The following is a 20,541-nucleotide window of genomic DNA, read 5'->3' on the forward strand; positions in this document are numbered from 1 at the left end:
GTTGGGTTATATGTTCTGTAGATAATCTAAAATTAACATTATGTCGTGTGTGTTATCTAAATATTCAACAAGGCTGATTGCTCAGTGTGCGTGCATTTACTACCCTGTGTTACATTTCTGAATTATGATGAGGAGATCTCAGATGTTAGCTTTACTGAATGTATTATCTAGGCCGTTGTTGTTTAGTCACTAAGTTATGTCCAACTCTCTGTGACCCCATGGACTGTAGCCCACCAGGCTCCTCTGTCCATGAGATTTCCCAGGCAAGAATACTGGAGTGAGTTGCCATTTCCTGCTCCAGGGGATCTTCCTGACCCAGGGATGGAACCTGTGTCTCCTGCATTGCAGGCAGATTCTTTACCACTGAGCTACTGGGGAAGCCTATCATCTAGGCAGATAAACCCTGAATGTGAATTTAAATTCTTAAAAGGCTCCAGGTAAACAACTATCCAATAGTGTTTTAGAGAATGAATGAAAATAAAGTGGCTTCCTGTTGATTGATTACTGTTTATTATTATGATATGGGCTAAGTTTGTTGCTAGTATTGTTTTCTTCTCATGGCTTTAGATATCCTCGTCCTTTATCATTAATTTTTTGGCTAGTGAAACAATGGTTTGCAATTACAAAATTTTATTCTATTTACTTTAAGTAAACAAAAACCATGTTTTGATATAAAAGATGTTTCAAAGCAGACGCTGGATAGATCTATTTAGTGTTTTTTCATGTTTCTTGAAATGAGAAATTGATTGGCTTTTTAAAAATGACAGCTTGCTAAACCCTAAGGTAGCTGAAATTAGAATAACACAGTCATCCATCTGTTGTTAGCTCCCTCAGGATTTCAATCCATTATAAAATTTGCAAATCTGGAAAAACCAGATTAGTTTGGCTGTTTATCCCCTTAAAGAAAGAGGAGAGAACAAACAGATAAAGTTCTGCACACTCGCAGTTTGTTACTCCACGCAGGTGCCTCTCCGAGTCCTAACAGACGTTAACTGTTTGTCAGCTCATTTTCTAGAACGTGTTGGAGATTTTTCCTCTATAATTGCTTCTTTAAAATGATAAATTAAGTAATCCTTTCAGGGTGGTAAATATTTCAATTTTATCCTTTTTCTCTTTATGTTAAACAAAATTTTGGAAAAATATCAGGGAACTTTGCATTGTTTCACCTTTCCATTATTAAAATATTTTTACATTTATTATATACAGTTAAATGTCCATTATACTTTCTTTTGATATTCAGCAAATATGCTCTTTTCTGTCTTACTTTTATGGAGGATATTTGTGAGTATGCTAGATAGTCGCAAGGAGGTATATAATATGAATGACCCTGTCCACAAGGAGGGGGGAAATAGAGCATGTATCTAAAATGATGAATTAAATTAATTTGCAGCACATGGTAAATAGAAAGTAAAGAAATGGAAAACTGACATTTCTCAGCTGGCTACTTTGTTTCAGGCAATGTGCTAGAACGGTTAAGTTAGCTTTTTGAATTGAGATATTTTCAAATGAGGGATTGTGTGGTAATGCCATAGGTATTCAGTGGAGAGTGATCAGTGTTGACTAATATCATAGTGGAAGATTAAAGGAAAAAACAATGATAGAACTGCCTCCTGGGCTATGACAGCTGAAAGAAATAGGAAAGGGGAAGAATCTTGCAGGCAAGGGCAATTGTGTAATCAATGGCATGGAAAAAAATAATACTTTTTTCCAAATAATGCTGACTATATAAGTTGGGCTTTCCTGGTAGCTCAGTAGTAAAGAATCCGCCTGCAGTGCAGGAGCCACAGGAGACACGGGTTCAGTCCCTGGATGGGGAAGATCCCCTGGACAAGGGCATGGCAATCCACTCCAGTATCTCGCCTGGAGAATCACCATGGACAGGGCCTGGTCATCTACAGTCCATGGGGTTGCAAGAGTCGGACATGACTGAAGTGATCACACATAAGTTAGGAGACTTAGATACTTACACTAGCTTACTGGTCATAAGAAATTAAATTTTATGGCAGTAAAAACTGAATAAAATGGATAGATAGCAACCCCATATTTAAAAAGAAGGTACAGAACCTTCAGGCTTATTTTGGGTAAGGAAGAAGGCAGGAGGAAATGGACTGGTTGGTTTCTTTAGAAGTAAAAGTTTTCTGGCTCTGCTACTGATATAACAGGACTTTCAGGAGAGTCAGTAAACAGTCACACTGTAACAGCTCTTCTAATACTGTATTTGTCATCCAGTGGAGATATGCTTTACTCTGCTGAAAATTCATTTGCTGCTGTTGCTGCTAAGTCGCTTCAGTCATGTCCAACTCTGTGTGACCCCATAGACGGGAGCCCACCAGGCTCCTCTGTCCTTGGGATTCTCCAGGCAAGAATACTGGAGTGGGTTGCCATTTCCTTCTCCAGCGCATGCATGCATGTTAAGTTGCTTCTCTTGTATCCAACTCTGTGCGACCCTATGGACAGCAGCCCATCAGGCTCCTATGTCCACGGGATTCTCTAGGCAAGAATATTGCAGTGGGTTGCCATTTCCTTCTCCAGAAAATTTGTTTAGTTTCTCACTATTAGCCAAGTGCCAGCAAAATAGATTTAATTTCTTCTACTCCTGCTCTGTGCTAGCTTTCTATATTAAAAGTAGAACAGTATGTATTACCACAGTGAGTAATTTCAGTCAACATTAAGTTAATTTTTTCAACTCATTTTGTTCTGAGATTATTATATTTATAATTAAAATGATTGGTTATTGTAAATAGTTAATGCTGAGAATGAATTAGGCATTGATGAGTAAGTAGGGCAAATCTGATGCTATAGGTGTCATTGGTTGATTGACCTTTATTCAATAACTTTGTTATGCTTCGCAGTGACTCTGGGAATGGGAGTTATATTATCCTTTTGTTTCTTGATTTCAATATACAGAAAAAAATATGTTAAATTCTATTTGCATCTCCACCTTGCGTCTTGTTTGATATGTAAAGCACAGTTTTTGTTGTACATTGGATGTTTGTTTATTCATTCAACTCCTCATTCATCCTCTTGGTGTTTATTAAGCAGCATATCACTTATTGCTATGTATCGCACACTTTTATCCACATTTCAGTAAAGCACTGGTTGCCAGCAGTGTTTCAGGGTCCCCTGAATACATGTATTTTATCATTGACTTTCAGTTAATCATTTTGCTCCATTTTATTTCTGAAGATTTTAATTCCTGCTTCATAAATCGCATTTAGTCCAAGTTAAGTGTAACAAAAGATTATTTCACTCAACTTTTGTGGCCCAAGATCCATTTCTGCTTGTCAGGTTGTCATACTGTATGTCAAATACAAATTAAAATTGAAGCTTCTTTTTAGATATATACCCATAAACCATTTTCTGACTGACATCCTACTAAAGGAAACATTCAGTGGAATTTTATTCACTCTGAAGTCACCTAAATCTTTATCATCCTAGTAATTTTTTGAGTGGATATGTGATTTTTGTTTTGGTATACTTAATAACTCATATATTCTCCTTTAAAAATCTTTTTGGAGATTTAACCAGTACCTTCCTTAAAATAAAATTTGTGTAGCAACCTATGACTGTCCAATTGAAACTATCTCTAAAGTTCTGTTTTACTTCTTTAAGTGTGTATTTCAACTCAGTGCATAGAAGTAAGCTGTAGAGGTCCATCTACCAGCACCATGATGGTTATAAGTAGCAAGGGATTCTTAGCTATATAAACTGTAGCTTAATTGCTATCATTATGAAATTTAGCAATATTGCTAAGACTGTATTGTGATCAAAATAAGTATAAGTCAGATGTAGCTTATCAAGAAATTGGCACTTATTTTTAAAAATTGTTATTTTTGTCCAAGGGTCTCTCAAGAGTCTTCTCCAACGCCACAGTTCAAAAGCATCAATTCTTCACGCTCAGCTTTCTTCACAGTCCAACTCTTACATCCATACATGACCGTTGGTAAAACCATAGCCTTGACTAGATGGACCTTTGTTGGCAAAGTAATGTCTCTGCTTTTCTGAATATGCTATCTAGGTTGGTCATAACTTTCCTTCCAAGGAGAAAGCATCTTTTAATTTCATGGCTGCAATCACCATCTGCAGTGATTTTGGAGCCCAAAAAATAAAGTCTGACACTGTTTCCACTGTTTCCCCATCTATTTGCCATGAAGTGATGGGACCAGATGCCATGATCTTATTTTTCTGAATGTTGAGCTTTAAGCCAACTTTTTCACTCTCCTCTTTCACTTTCATCAAGAAGCTTTTTAGTTCCTCTTCACTTTCTGCCATAAGGGTGGTGTCATCTGCATATCTGAGGTGATTGATATTTCTTCTGGCAATCTTGATTCCAGCTTGTGCTTCCTGCAGCCCAGCATTTCTCATGATGTACTCTGCATATAAGTTAAATAAGCAGGGTGACAATATACAGCCTTAACGTACTCCCTTTCCTATTTGGAACCAGTCTGTTGTTCCATGTCCAGTTCTAACTGTTGCTTCCTGACCTGCATGTAGGTTTCTCAAGAGGCAGATCAGGTGGTCTGGTATTCTCATCTCTTGCAGAATTTTCCACAGTTTATTGTGATCCACACAGTCAAAGACTTTCGCATAGTCAATAAAGCAGAAATAGACGTTTTTCTGAAACTCTTGCTTTTTCGATGATTCAGCAGATGTTGGCAATTTGATCTCTGGTTCCTCTGCTTTTTCTAAAACCAACTTGAACATCTGTAAGTTCACGGTTCACATATTGCTGAAGCCTGGCTTGGGGCATAGCCCTGTAATTAATGCAGAGCATTGTCGGTGAATACGATCTTCACTCTTGTTTCAAAAACCTGTAGAAAACATTGAGTAGTCTTCCTTGCTCAGCCTCTTGCTAGAAGAAGTGCAGAAGTGGTATCCTTCTTCCCTAGATGCAGAGGTTCATCTTCCAGCACCATAACGGTTATAAGTAGCAAGGGATTCTTAGCTATATAAACTGTAGCTTAATTGCTATCATTATGAAATTTAGCAATATTGCTAAGACTGTATTCTGATCAAAATAAGTGTAAGTCAGATGTAGCTTATCAAGAAATTAACAGACACTTATTTTTTAAAATTGTTATTTATTTTCGTTTAAGAAATTACCCCTCTAGACTAGGTAGTTGACCAACCAGTCTGGTTTGCCCAGGAGTGTGAGAGGTTCCTTGGAGAAGGCAATGGCACCCCACTCCAGTACTCTTGCCTGGAAAATCCCATGGACAGAGGTGCCTGGTAGGCTGCAGTCCATGGGGTCGCGAAGAGTCGGACACGACTGAGCGACTTCAATTTCACTTTTCCCTTTCATGCATTGGAGAAGGAAATGGCAACCCAATCCAGTGTTCTGGCCTGGAGAATCCCAGGGATGGGAGAGCCTGGTGGGCTGCCATCTATGGGCTCGCACAGAGTCGGACACGACTAAAGCGACTTAGCAGCAGCAGTGGGAAGTTCCTAAGGGCTTGAGACTTTAAGTACTAAATCCATGCAAGTCCTTGGCAAACTAGAAGTAGGTTACCCTTACCAGGAGTGCAGAAAGATGAATTATTATTGCTTTAAAGAGTAGATATTCAATAACAGTGATATTTAATTTATTCGTACCTATCTCTCTACCTCTTGTCTACCCATATTTGAAAATTCAGTTTGAATGCCACTTCTACCTAATCTCTTCCTCTTATGAATTCACATAATTCTTCACCTGTATCATTTTTGCTCCACTTTGCACTTTAAAACATCTTTATCTGAATTTTCTATATACAAATTTTATCTCTGACACTACATGGAAAGTTCTGTTAGGTCATGATGTATGATTTATCTTTTATCCCTTATAGATTCTAGCATGGTGCTCCACACCTACTTTATAAGAAGAGATTTATTAAACGTAAAGAATGAATTCATGAGTGAAATAGGTGTATTGTTAATATGAGATATACCAGTGTGTAATAGGAAAAAAAAAAACTGCCAATACAGAATTCAGAAAACCTAGATCTGTCACTAGGTAAATTGGTGATTCTTAGCAGTTCCCTTATTTATATGTGTGTGTGTGTGTGTGTGTGTGTGCGTGTGCATGTGCGCACACCCATGTGTGTACACACTACAGTTTTGTCAGCCCAAAACTGAAAGTTTCAGCTAGACCCTCCTTGCTGTCTAGTGATGCTATTGACTCTTCAGTCATCCAGTGTTGTCAAAGACCAGTCCAAACCTTCAGCCTGTCCTGTGGTCAGTCCTCTCTACTGTACACCCCCTTTTTCACTTTTGGAAGATGACCACAATTTGTACTCTGTCACGATATCTACATGCAGGAATAAACTTGTTCAGTCCACCTTTGTAAACTGCTGTACATTTTAAGTAGAATAATACCAATTATTCCTTTCTGACACTGACCATTTAAATATTTCAGATGTAAACAGCCATACTTACCTATGTTTGTAATTCAGAATCTTATATATGCATTGCTTGATGAAAATACAATATTCTAGACCATTTTTGTGTTATGACTTTTGTATTTGGAGAACCAAGTAAAAGTAGATTGCTTGAAAATTATGATTATTTGTTTTGTATTTAATATATTTTTAAATGCTTTTTTGTAGGAGAAAAAAACTGTTTCATAAAAGGTTTCCTGTTAATTTTTTTGAAAAATGTAACTGACAGCTCTTACAAGAACAGGATTTATCAGTGTGTTTTGAAGATTCACATTAAAATATGTAAAAATATTGCTTTCATCAATTTTCAATTAAAATGTGATTATTATGCAGACTTTTATACGTTTTTACAACCCAGTATTCTATTGTTTTTAGCTACTGATGCAAATGTGAAGAATGAAAATCTTTCATCTGTGCAACAGCTTGGCATTAAAATGACTGTCAGGTATATTATAGGGAAATATCTTCCTGTGCATTTCTAGAATTTGTTTTTGTCTAGCTAATATGTGCTTAATATTATTTAAGTTAACAATCAACTATTTTGTGTAGTTTAAATACAGAGTTTATCATTCAGAAAATGATAACTTTGTTTTGAGAATATTGGCACTTTGTTATTATTTCAGAGGCTAATTACAGCATATTTAAGTCTCTATGATGATCAGATTTTTTTCCAAAAAAACATTTTAAGTATCAGCACATTGGTAGCACAGTCATACCATTTGCTAAAATATGATTAATTTTTATTTTCAGGCTATAACTATAGTTAATGAGTATAAAAGTATCTTAATGATAGATGCATAAGTGAAAGCAGAATAAATAAATTATAGTAGTTTGAATTTTTCATACTCAAATTATAATTTTCAAAAGAAATGGACAAGCTAAACAGACTGGGTGTTAAGGTATGAGCCCTTCATTATTAAATGGGGATCTTGACAGGCCCATTCTATCTGTTCTGTTGGATCATCTTCAGAATTAAGTATAAAGAAGATGCATGTGAAAGTTTTTTAAAAAGACTGTAAATCCATAGCATTATAATAAAATCTATGATAGTGATTCTAGCACATCCACCTATATCACATAGGGTATATAACCCACTGATTATGTTTTGTGACCCTATACCTGCCTTTTATACTGTAATGACCTATTTCCATTCTAAAATGGAATCCATAGATAATATGAGCAAGCTAGTCACATATTTTTTTTAATTCAGCTTGATGTCTTATTGTTAAGACATAAATGGAAAGTGACTTATAATAAGTTGTTTGTATACAGCTACAGTATGAGACGTAGCTGGCACCTATGAATCATTGTAGCTGTGGGGCAGCTACAAATGGAGATGGATTTTATTTTGGTGTTTCAAATATTACAAGAGGGTTGCCACTAGCAAAGTGACTTTGCAAAATGATGAACAGTCTTAGGAAGGCTTCAGGCAAAGCATAGGAACTATCTTTCCCTAACTTACACTTGGTTTAGTTCAGTGTATAATAAATAAGACTAATATATTATGATTTTATATGAAGCTCAATTAATTTCAGATAATTATAGATAAAATTTTCATCTATACAAATAATAGGTAGGGCATTTATAAGTTGTTACTGTGCAGGGCTGACTGTCCCATGTCTAACCTCCTGATGCTCACTCATCAAGTATCAGTGGTCCTCCAGTCACTGTGGCAAATGAAAACACTCCCATAAACTTCCAAAACAGTGCCATGCTCATGTAGAATCACTGGACTAAATGAACCCTCAAATTGCTTCTAGACTTAGCATTCTGTCAAGCTAGCCTGTCAGCATTCCATGTTGTAGATTAAATTCAAGGAAAAGTGCTTATATTCTACTACTCATCTATAGTATCTGTGTTTTATTCTTTCATTACTACTTCCTTTTCCTTTAAAGTTATTGTATTTACCAGATGAATACTGCAAATTCTGATATATCATGATTATCAGGTACGTATATGGGTGTTATTCTTTCATGAGTGCTCTGTATAATAGTTATGCCAAAGGTAGAAATTTGAAAACTTAAAACTATGAGATCTCAAGAGAACTACAGTTTGATGAATTTTAAAAAATGAATTTACTGTGCAAGGCTTGACATTTTTCATTTTGTATGTTTTCTGGACATTTAATTTAGGTATGGCAAGTTCCTCAACCTGTTAAAAGATGGTGCAGAAAATGATCTTACCTTGGTTTTAAAGCATTGTGAGAGATTCCTGAAACAGCAGCAAGCTTCTATAAAATCTTCTCTTCATATCCTTTGTAAATGACTGACAGTACTTTAACTCTCTTCATATGCTTTTCAGAATTCTTGGACGGAATACTTTAAAACTTTTGTAGGAAAATAATACTTAAACCTATATTAGTGATTTGCTATATCTTTATAGTATTTGATTCTATTATTTTAAATAGGTACTTTATTAGATTGAGTAGTAATTATTAAATTCAACCGTATTAGTTAAATCTTGAGTAATTAGTTATTAGAACATATTTTCGGGTATATATAGAGAAACTTTAAAATAGGTTTAGTAAATCAAAATAATTGACTCAGAGGATAAAGCGTCTGCCTGCAATGCAGGGGACCCTGGTTCGATCCCTGGGTTGGGAAGATCCCCTGGAGAAGGAAATGGCAACCCACTCCAGTATTCTTGCCTGGAGAATCCCATGGACAGAGGAGCCTGGCGGGCTACAGTCCACAGGGTCGCAAAGAATCGGACACGACTGAGCAACTTCACACAGACACAGAATGAGAATAAAATATCCATTTATTTTATTTGTATTGGTTATCTTTCAGAAATAGAGTTTGACTTCAAGAAAAAAGTTTATACAAGTCATTTGCATTACTGAATTCTAAAAATATGTGGGCTTTTTAAATACTTGATTATGCTAATAATTTGACAGATAACCTAATCTAGAGAAAGGATGGTACTGTTGTGTTAATGACTTGAACAGTGTGTTTCCACAAAGCGTATAGTTTCTTCCTCTTGTTGCTGGTGATTTTGGCCTCCCCTGGACATGTCAACAAATAGTATATTAAAATAGTTACTGTGCAAGTAGTTTTTTTATTAATAAAGTTTAATTTTAGAATCTGCCTACCAATATAGGAGGCACAAGAGATGCAGGTTTGATCCCTGGGTTGGGAAGATCTACTGGAAAAGGAAATGGCAAAAGAGGAGCCTGGCATTCTACAGTCCATCGGACTGGCAAAGAGTCAAACACAACTGAGCATGCACACAGGCGTTTACATCAATAGCTTATAAGCTGGTTGAAGACAAAATGAGGGCTAACTATCGTTAATATCTTTCTTGATAGAGATTCTGGAAATGAGTATTTATGGAGTTCTAGTATTTCACCATGTAAGATAAAATATTATAGAAGTTCCTTAACTGTGCTTTTCAGTCTGCTTGCAGAGGAATTACACTAGCCATGACTGGTTTGTATCTTCTTTGTTCATAATAATGTTGGGTGACAAAGACAAAACATTCCAATTTCTTCAGCAATTCTCCAGGCTTCTGACTTCAGCTTTCCTTTGGTTGCCAAGACTACATATTTCTGTAAGACCTTTCAGTCTGTTTTATAGGAATGTTTTAAATTTTAAGGAAAATCCTCTTTAGATTCAATAGGATCTTATTATTTTATTTGTAGAGTGTGTTATATACTCTATTCATTTTCTGTCTGAATGCAGTTTTGAGTGATTCATTTTGAAGATACACATTTGGTATTTTCTCAAATACTTGCTGTGTTACCTAATGATAACTGAATGAAGGATTAATAATAATAGGTGCATTATTAAATTTTAAACTTGTCATTTAATTGGAAAATTCCATATATAAATAGAAAACCTTTGAATGACTATTTTTATTGTTGCTTTGTTATAATCTCTGGTTAAATTATAGTATAAGAAAATAATATGTTAGTTGAAATTGTATCCATATTGTATAGAGGAAAAGCATACTAATTTTATATACATTTTGGCAATCTATGATGAGTTTTGATTAAGATATTATAGTGTATTTTTTTATTTAAAGATTTTACTAGTTCTCTGGGATCCAAGTTTAGTTTAGAGGTAAGTATATCCCTAATTTATTCATGATTCTGCATTTTGTTTTACTTACTTACTGCATTTAAGACCTCCAACTTGGGGAAAGTGTCCATTATAAGCCATGCTAGTGCTTTTCATGACAGACTGAACTTGGACAGCGGAGTCACACAGTACCCAAGAATAAGGGTACTAGAGAGTTAAGGGGACTAGAGAGTATCTATGTCAAGTTAAATGAAAGCATTTATTACATGTTCTTAAAATAAGTATTTGTGATAAAGAAAATAAACACAAAGCACCAAGGAATACATTAAATGTTAAAATTTTATAATTTATGTCTGAAATAGCTATATGCAATTCCTGAATAAGACATTCTCCTGCTTGTACTTAACTGTGTCTAGAAATTTGCTCACATAAAAGGAGGAACCAAAGACAAAAGAGTATGTACTAGCTTTTCTTCAATCAGTGGAACAATTTTCCTTCTGTTAACCAGAATTTGGACAATTCTTTAAATTGTACATGAAGATTTAGAATATCTGCTTTGATAAGAATTTGATAAGAATGCTTATCAAAAGAGTTTTTACCTTACATTTGTAAATGAGAGAAAAATTTTTAAGTCCATCACACACTTTCATGTCAAGTCTTTTGAAAAGATACTGACATGCCACTAGTTTTAAGTATTCTACTTTAGGGTTCAGATTGTGACCCTGCCAGACATCACCAGTGAACTGCTGTTAACTATAATTTTATAAAGTTGCATTTCTGCTTTGACTCTTTAAACCTTTTTTCTGACATATTATTTTACTTTTAACACGAGTGATGTTGTCTAATAGCATTTCTTCCCCTAAAACTGAAATCAGGCAGTACTCTAATTGCTTTGAGTTTATTAGATTAACCATTTTGATAGCATCATTTGATAATGGAATGGAGTGACATTACTCAGGGGTTTTAGAATGAACTCAATGTAAAGCTTTATACTTTTCTGTTAGTGCAGCTATATCGTCAGTGAAGACTCATGTAATGCCTTCTTTAGTATCATTTTTTTCTTTTCAACTATAGATATACCAAGTTGAATATTTTATTACCAGTAGTTTGTTTTCCTGTCTTTGTAAAGCAAATAACATTCTGCTAACATTGCTCTTCCAGGATTCTGTCTAGAACTCTTAGCTAAGTGCAGTTACTAATGTCTGTATAATCACCACTCCATAGTTTAAATGTTTTTTTATTTAAACTTTTCATTTAATCTTTTGTTTTTTTTTGTTTTTTTTTTTTGCTGTGTCACTTTACTTGTTAGTGCCTACGGTAGAAGATTTAATATATTACTTTAAAAGTGGCCCTTTTCTACTATATTTGTTCCATTGGTTCTAAGCATTACACTGACACTTTCTATGCAGGTTGACAAAATATGCAAATCTGCATTTGCCAAAAGACATGTTAAAGACACTAGCTTTAGCCATTAATAGCACAGACTTTTCCACCATCTTTAGCACAATACCATGTTAATGTAATTAACCTCAAAAAGCTTCAGCCTGTTTGCCCTGAACCCCATTCCCATGTTCTATTTTTTCTTTTCCTTTTGTTCCATGGTCTATATTGATTCCAAATATGCTCCTTAATTTATGTATTTATTTATTACTTACACACTTAAATGTAATCTCTCTGGGGCAAGGTTTTATCCACTGACATGCCCCACCATAATTATTCAGTAAATATGGTGAATGTATGAATTAATATTTAGATAGATATGTGTAAAATTCATACTTTAATTGAAGAAAGTAGGGAAAACTACTAGGTCATTCAAGTCCCTTATGATTATACAGTTGAAGTGACAAATAGATTCAAGGGATTATATATAATAGAGTGCCTGAAGAACTATGGACAGAGATTCATAATATTGTACAGGAAATGGTGGCCAAACCATCCCCAAGAAAAAGAAATGCAATAAGGCAAAATGGTTGTCTGAAGAAGCCTTAAAAATCACTAAGAAAAGAAGTAAAAGGCGAAGGAGAAAAGGAAAGATATACCCATCTGAATGCAGAGCTCCAAAGAATAGCAAGGAGAGATAAGAAAGCCTTCCTCAGCGATCAGTGCAAAGAAATAGAGGAAAACAATAGAATGGGAAAGACTAGAGATCTCGTTAAGAAAATGAGAGATACCAAGGGAACATTTCATGCCAAGATGAGCCCAGTAAATGGCACAAATGGTGTGGACCTAACAGAAGCAGAAGATATTAAGAGGTGGCAAGAATACACAGAAGAACTGTACAAAAAAGATCTTATTGACCTGGATAAACATGGTGTGATCACTCACCTAGAGCCAGACATTTGGAGTGTGAAGTCAAGTGAGCCTTTAGAAGCATTACTGCATACAAAGCTAGTAGAGGTGATGGAATTCCATCTGAGCTATTTTAAACCCTAAAAGATGATGCTGTTAAAGCGCTGCATTCAATATGCCGGCAAATTTAAAAAAATCAGCAATGGCCACAGGACTGGAAAAGGTCAGTTTTCATTCCAATCCCAAAGGAGGGCAATGCCAAAGAATGTTCAAACGGCCGTACAGTTATGCTCATTTCACATGCTAGCAGGGTAATGCTCAAAATCCTTCAAGCTAGGCTTCATCAATATGTGAACTGATAAATTGCAGATGTAAAGCTGGATTTAGAAAAGGCAGAGGAACCAGAGATCAAATTGTCAACATCCGTTGGATTATAGAAAAAATAAGGGAATTCCAGAAAAACATCTCCTCTGCTTCATTGATGACGCTAAAGCCTTTGACTTTGTGAATCACAACAAACTGTGGAAAATTCTTAAAGAGATGGGAATACCAGACCACTTTACCTGTCTTGAGAAACCTGTATGCAAGTCAAAAAGCAATGGAATAATGAACTGGTTCAAAATTGGAAAAGGGATATGTCAAGGCTGTATATTGTCACCCTGCTTATTTAACCTATATGCAGAGTACATCATGCGAAATTCCGGGCTGAATGAAGCACAAGCTGGAATCAAGATTGCTGGGAGAAATATCAATAACCTCAGGTATACCACACTAATTGCAGAAAGCAAAGAGGAACTAAAGAGCCTCTAGATGAAAGTGAAAGAGGAGAGTGAAAAAGCTGGCTTAAAACTCAGCATTCAAAAAACTAAGATCATGGCATCCAGTCCCATCACTTCATAGCAAATATATGGGTAAAATGTGGAAATAGTGACAGACTTTATTTCCTTGTGCTCGAAAATCACTGCAGATGGTGACTGCAGCCATGAAATTAAAAGACTCTTGCTCCTTGGAAAAAAAGCTATAATCAACCTATACAGCATATTATAAAGCAGAGACATCATTTTGCCAACAAAGGTCTGCCTAGTCAAAACTGGTTTTTCCAGTAGTCTTGTACGAATGTGAGGGTTGACCCATAAAGAAGGCTGAGTGCTGAAAATTGATGTTTTTGAACTGGTGCTAGAGGACTTTTGAGAGTCCCTTGGACTGAAAGAAGATCAAATCAGTCCTGAAGGAAATCAACCCTGAATATTCATTGGAAGGACTGATGCTGAAGCTTCGATACTTTGGCCACCTGATGAGCTGACTGATTGGAAAAGGCCCTCATACTGGGAAAGACTGAGGGCAAGAGGAGAAGGGGACAGGAGAGGATGAGATGGTTGGATGGATGGCATCACTGACTCAATGGACATGAATTTGAGCATGCTCTGGGAGTTGGTGATGGACAGGAAAGCCTGGTGTGCTGCAGTCCATGTGTGTGCATGTGCAGTAGGTCACAAAGAGTTGTGTCCAACTCTTTGCAGTCCATGGGGTTGCAAAGAATAAGGCAGGACTGAGTGACTGAACAATAGCAACAAATGTAAAAGACAGTAGGCTTTCATTACCTTAGAAAATGTATTTAAGAGAGCTCCCCTACATTCTTAAAAGTCTTATAAACAAATTGCATCAAAAAGATTTTAAAATTTGGCTTAGGAGAAACAATATAGGAAATAATGAAATATTAAAGTTTTCAAAAATTTATAAACTCTATTACTGTGAGATAAAAATCATTTGAAAAAAATGTGTCCTTAAGCCATTTAGACAAGAAGAACCCTTTAATGTACTGATATAGTTAAATTATCTTCCAATTTTGTCTTTAAGAAAATTCTTCATGAGTGATTAAATAATCATTCTTTATGGAATTTCATCAAGAATCAGTTTGACTAATTGTTAACATCAAAGCTGTTAATAAATATAGATTAAGACAGATCAAGAAATCAGTTATTTCCATGGAGGAATACCTAATCTCAAATAATAGTTATAGTAAAAATAACAATCATGTATGCCGTCTCTGTTAGTTGAAAGATGAGAAAGGATAACAAATTAAATTGAAATAAAAACTGAAGTATTTTAATTCACTTAGAAACAAAACTTCCTTGATGATAAATCAGGATAAAGTTGCATTCTGATTAACTAGTGTAGTTCTACAAGGAAGTGTCATGGAATAGGATAGTCACTTTATATTCATTTAATTATTTTATATAGTTAAATGTGTGAATATCTGTATCATCCTTTTCATAAAATAAATTAATAATAATCCAACACAGGAGGTTTAAAGTTAAAAATTCTAATAGCATTGAAATGTTCATTTAGATTTAAATGTTATAATTATCAGCATGTCATGGCACACTTTGTAACCTATCTGCAAGGGATTAACAGTAGTAAGTCATGTAACCAATCACTTACTGGGAAGAGGATAAGCGGTAAAGTCCTTTCCCCTTCATATATGTGACTTCGAATCTTAGAAGATTCCTTTTTCCTATGTGTGGTTCTTTTTTTTCTGAGAGGAGAAATACTGTTTTTTAGAATTAATTGAATCAAAAAGGTATCTCCGAGTTTTCTCTTCAGGCCTCTGCATGGTGTGCATGATGCACATGCTTCACAGAGTAACTGCAGCAATGCCAATAAAATACAGCCTGTTCTCTGCCTACAGATCCCTAGCGTGGAGGACAGGATTGGACTGGATTGAATTGGATCAGTTTGGATGGGTTTGGAAAGTTTCTTTCTACTAGCGTCTTTCTATTTAATATCCATAAGTTTTCCTTAGTGTTAGGAATAAAATGAGTCATCAAAACCGCCTGTAGTGAAAGAAAAAAAACTAAGACTGCATACTGTGTTTTTCTTTAAGCACATATCTTTCATTTTTAATCATTAAAGCCAAATACTCTAAGAAACGGCATAACATGAACATATGGATTCGTATCATGCCAGTTTTAGTATACCCCAAACCAAAAGTTTTACTGATAACTTTTTCCATGATATCAGGCTAGTTTATATGTTACTTAGGTGATCTGTTAATTGATGTGATCCTGTATGTGTTCTGCTTAATTCTATGTTCCGAATTTTCTTTAGAGTTACCTTTTATTGAGTTACCATCCTTTCCAAGAGTTGTGACTAACCAAAATATATCAGAACACTAGAAGTATAACAAATATAATTTATAATTTGATGATTCATAAGATTCTCTGTTATATTCATGTCGCTCAGAGCGGTCATTGATCTGGTTTATGAATATCATTAGCTGTAAATTAGAGTTTTATACAGGAGACAGGGATCAAGACCATCCCCATGGAAAAGAAATGCAAAAAAGCAATATGGCTGTCTGGGGAGGCCTTACAAATAACTGTGAAAAGAAGAGAAGCGAAAAGCAAAGGAGAAAAGGAAAGATATAAGCATCTGAATGCAGAGTTCCAAAGAATAGCAAGAAGAGATAAGAAAGCCTTCCTCAGCAATCAATGCAAAGAAATAGAGGAAAACAACAGAATGGGAAAGACTCAAGATCTCTTCCAGAAAATTAGAGATACCAAGGGAACATTTCATGCAAAGATAGGCTCAATAAAGGACAGAAATGATATGGACCTAACAGAAGCAGAAGATATTAAGAAGAGGTGGCAAGGATACACAGAACTATACAAAAAGATCTTCACGACCCAGATAATCACGATGGTGTGATCACTGACCTAGAGCCAGACATCCTGGAATGTGAAGTCAAGTGGGCCTTAGAAAGCATCACTACAAACGAAGCTAGTGGAGGTGATGGATTTCCACTTGAGCTATTCCAAATCCTGAAAGATGATGCTGTGAAAGTGCTGCACTCAATATGCCAGCAAATTTGGAAAACGCAGCAGTGGCCACAGGACTGGAAAAAGTCAGTTTTCATTGCAATTTCAAAGAAAGGCAATGCCAAAGAATGCTCAAACTACCATACAGTTACACTTATCTCACACGCTAGTAAAATAATGCTCAAAATTCTCCAAGCCAGGCTTCAGCAATATGTGAACCGTGAACTTCCAGATGTTCAAGCTGGTTTTAGAAAAGTCAGAGGAACCAGAGATCAAATTGCCAACATCGGCTGAATTATCGAAAAAGCAAGAGAGTTCCAGAAAAACACCTATTTCTGCTTTATTGACTATGCCAAAGGTTTTGACTATGTGGATCACAGTAAACTGTGGAAAATTCTGCAAGAGATAGGAATACCAGACCACCTGACCTGCCTCTTGAGAAACCTGTACGCAGGTCAGGAAGCAACAGTTAGAACTGGACATGGAAAAACAGACTGGTTCCAAATAGGAAAAGGAGTACATCATACTGTACATTGTCACCCTGTATATTGTCTGTATATTGTCTGCTGTATATTGTCACCCTGCTTATTTAACTTCTGTGCAGAGTACATCATGAGAAATGCTGGGCTCGAAGAAGCACAAGCTGGAATCAAGTTGCCGGGAGAAATATCAATCACCTCAGATATGCAGATGACACTACCCTTATGACAGAAAGTGAAGAGGAACTAAAAAGCCTCTTGATGAAAGTGAAAGAGGAGAGTGAAAAAGTTGGCTTAAAGCTCAACATTCAGAAAAATAAGATCATGGCATCTGGTCCCATCACTTCATGGGAAATAGATGGGGAAACAGTGAAAACAGTGGCAGACTTTATCTTTTTGGGCTCCAAAATCACTGCAGATGGTGACTGCAGCCATGAAATTAAAAGACGCTTACTCCTTGGAAGGAAAGTTATGACCAACCTAGATAGCATATTGAAAAGCAGAGACATTACTTTGCCAACAAAGGTCCATCTAGTCAAGGCTATGATTTTTCCAGTGGTCATGTATGTATGCAAGAGTTGGACTGTGACGAAAGCTGAGCACCGAAGAACTGATGCTTTTGAACTGTGGTGTTGGAGAAGACTGTTGAGAGTTCCTTAGACTACAAGGAGATCCAACCAGTCCATTCTAAAGGAGATCAGCCCTGGGTGTTCATTGGAAGGAATGATGCTAAAGCTGAAACTGCAGTACTTTGGCCACCTCATGCGAAGAGTCGACTCATTGGAAAAGCCTTTGATGCTGGGAGGAATTGGGGGCAGAAGGAGAAGGGGACGATAGAGGATGAGATGGCTGGATGGCATCACCAACTCGATGGACATGAGTCTGAGTGAACTCCGGGAGATGGTGATGGACGGGGAGGCCTGATGTGCTGCGATTCATGGGGTGGCAAAGAGTCGGACACGACTGAGCGACTGAACTGAACTAAACTGAACTGAGAATTATGAAATGATAATAGACCAGTTAACAAAACTTCTGTTGTTATAAGAGAGTTTACTGTAATTACAGGGTATAATCATTAGTATCTTATTGTCTTTCAGTCAGTTTGTTGAGTAGCTATTCTGTGTAAGTCTTGGTGCTAGGAGTTTTGTTGGTTACCAAAATTTGTGGCATAATTTCTTCCAACAGAGTATAATTCATAAGAGTAGAAGAATTCTTGCCTTATCTTTGGGAATCCATTACATAATAATGTTTTTTTTCTTTGAGATAATTAATTAATCTATTGTCCCCATGTCTATACAAACCTAAATATTTTGTATTAAGCAACTTAGAGACCAGTGTAAGAATATTTCTAAAATATATTATTTTTACACTCTTATTATATGTATATTCAGAAAATTGTTATCTAATTTGCATTGAAAATTAAAGTATTGTATATGTATGAGTTGATTTTTTTGCTCTTATGTGTATTTATTAGACTCATTAATTCTACTCTGCAACTAGTAATCAGTGAAAACACATTGTGTACTCAACAAAAGAAGATAAATCAAAGGATGCTAATTCTCATTCAGTTCATATATTTATTCTTAGCTATTTAATAAAAAACTAATTTTCTTTGTCTGAACATCCATCTGAAGTTGACTACAAGATGTTCATTTAATATAATGCATATATCTTCAGTCATTAATATGTAATATTAATTTTTGTGTGTGCTGTGAGATAAATCCCTAAGAACCTATTATAAAACATAAATTTATAGCTCTATGTTTCCACAAATACATATTTCTCCAATATGAAATGGTAAATCATTATTTATCATAATGAATGATAAAACATGAAAACTACTGGTAAATCACTGAATTTCTTATATAACTCAAACATAAATTCTTAAAAACAGTTTAGCAATGAAATTTGAAAAAATTCTCATTTTAACTCATGTAATTGTTATATGTGTGTTTGATTTGTTTTGATTTTCAAGTATTAACTTTCCTTTATTAAAAAAGTTTGAGCTGCCCAATAAAGATGAAAAGGTAAATTTAAATTTGAGTTATATATGAAAATTTCTGAAATCAGTGATCTATCAATAGTTTTCATGTTTTATTATGATAGCAGATCCAATTTGAGTATCCAATTTTTTATCAGTCTGTAGGATATAATTGCTAGTCTAATAATTTTTCTTAACTCAAAATTACATCTTCAAGTTTGTTCTTTGTTTAAAAAATGTATTGTGGTTAGATGTTGAGTTTACTAGATGTTGAGTTTACAGTAACATTAAAGCATACAGCATTCATGATGATAAATTGTACTCAAGAACTAAATTGAAATAACCTACTTTATGAAGAAATTGCTGAAAAATGCATTTGTAAGTATATGTATATATGTATCTATACATATATGATATATATACATAGAAATATAAATAAATACAAAATATATGAAATAAATTATAGATAGATAGATAGATAGCCTGAATTCATTAATGAGGATGCACCACAATTTTAGAGATGAATTTCTTATGGATTTCTCAGTTCAATTATTAGTAACTCAGGTTTAGATTTGGGTTATTTAACATTAGCTTAGAAAAAGCCGATTAGGCAAATATCTTAAGAGCTGACAAACTGTATAAACTCTTTTGATATTTTAGAGTCATTAACTAAAGTCAAGGATAATATAAAAATATTGAAATATGCTTAGAATTAAAATGTAAAGCACTTATTACTAATGTACTTATTTATATATTTATTCTTTCATGTAATACCCATCTCCATTATTCCATAGAGATTGAATTTGTCAAAATTACAAAGTGTTAATTGTATTCATTATCTCAGAAGGAAAGTATCATACTGCCTTTATTGAGGTTTAATCTTTCTTTGGTGTTTAACGTTCTAACATTTTAATTTACATAAAATTTGCAGTAGGTTGTTATGCCACCATGTTAATTTTGAAGTACTAATTTAAAGCATAGGATTTAGATAAGTTTGTTTTTAAATTCATTAATTCTCGATTTTTCTCTTTCATGCAGAGGTACCTGCCTATTGACACTATAGAATCTGGCATTCATCCAGTGTATTTTTGCAGCACTCACTATATTGAAATGCTACTGAAAGCGGAGGTGCCACTTGTATTTTCAGCTTTTCACATGTCTGGTTTTGCACCATCACAGGTAATTCATGGAAAATAGTATTTCTTCAACTCCCAGAGCTCAGTGTCTTTGCAAAGAAAATTATATTCTCATCAAATACAGGAAACACATTAAAATTAATCAATCATTTTGTAAATAGTTATATGTCTGCTGCTGCTGCTGCTGCTAAGTCGCTTCAGTCGTGTCCAACTCTGTATGACCCCATAGACGGAAGCCCACCAGGCTCCCCCGTCCCTGGGATTCTCCAGGCAAGAACACTGGAGAGGGTTGCCATTTCCTTCTCCAATGCATGAAAGTGAAAAGTGAAAGGGAAGTCACTTAGTCGTGTCTGACTCTTAGCGACCCCACAGACTGCAGCCTATCAGGTTCTATATGTGTTTAAAT

General features: G+C 35.2%; 1 protein-coding gene across 3 annotated transcripts in view; it reads left to right on the plus strand.

The window, feature by feature from the left end:
• TBC1D32 (TBC1 domain family member 32) overlaps positions 1-20,541 on the plus strand; it is a 205,515-nt gene that overhangs the window by 164,402 nt on the left and 20,572 nt on the right. For all 3 annotated transcript variants that reach the window (XM_027551099.1, XM_027551101.1, XM_027551100.1), the window contains 4 exons: positions 6,789-6,858; positions 8,546-8,661; positions 9,808-9,962; positions 20,038-20,178. In XM_027551099.1, the coding sequence (XP_027406900.1) occupies positions 6,789-6,858; positions 8,546-8,661; positions 9,808-9,962; positions 20,038-20,178 (482 nt within the window). The remainder of the gene's footprint in view (positions 1-6,788; positions 6,859-8,545; positions 8,662-9,807; positions 9,963-20,037; positions 20,179-20,541) is intronic.

The sequence above is a fragment of the Bos indicus x Bos taurus genome, chromosome 9, assembly GCF_003369695.1.
Source record: "Bos indicus x Bos taurus breed Angus x Brahman F1 hybrid chromosome 9, Bos_hybrid_MaternalHap_v2.0, whole genome shotgun sequence".
NCBI classification, from domain to species: Eukaryota; Metazoa; Chordata; class Mammalia; order Artiodactyla; family Bovidae; genus Bos; species Bos indicus x Bos taurus.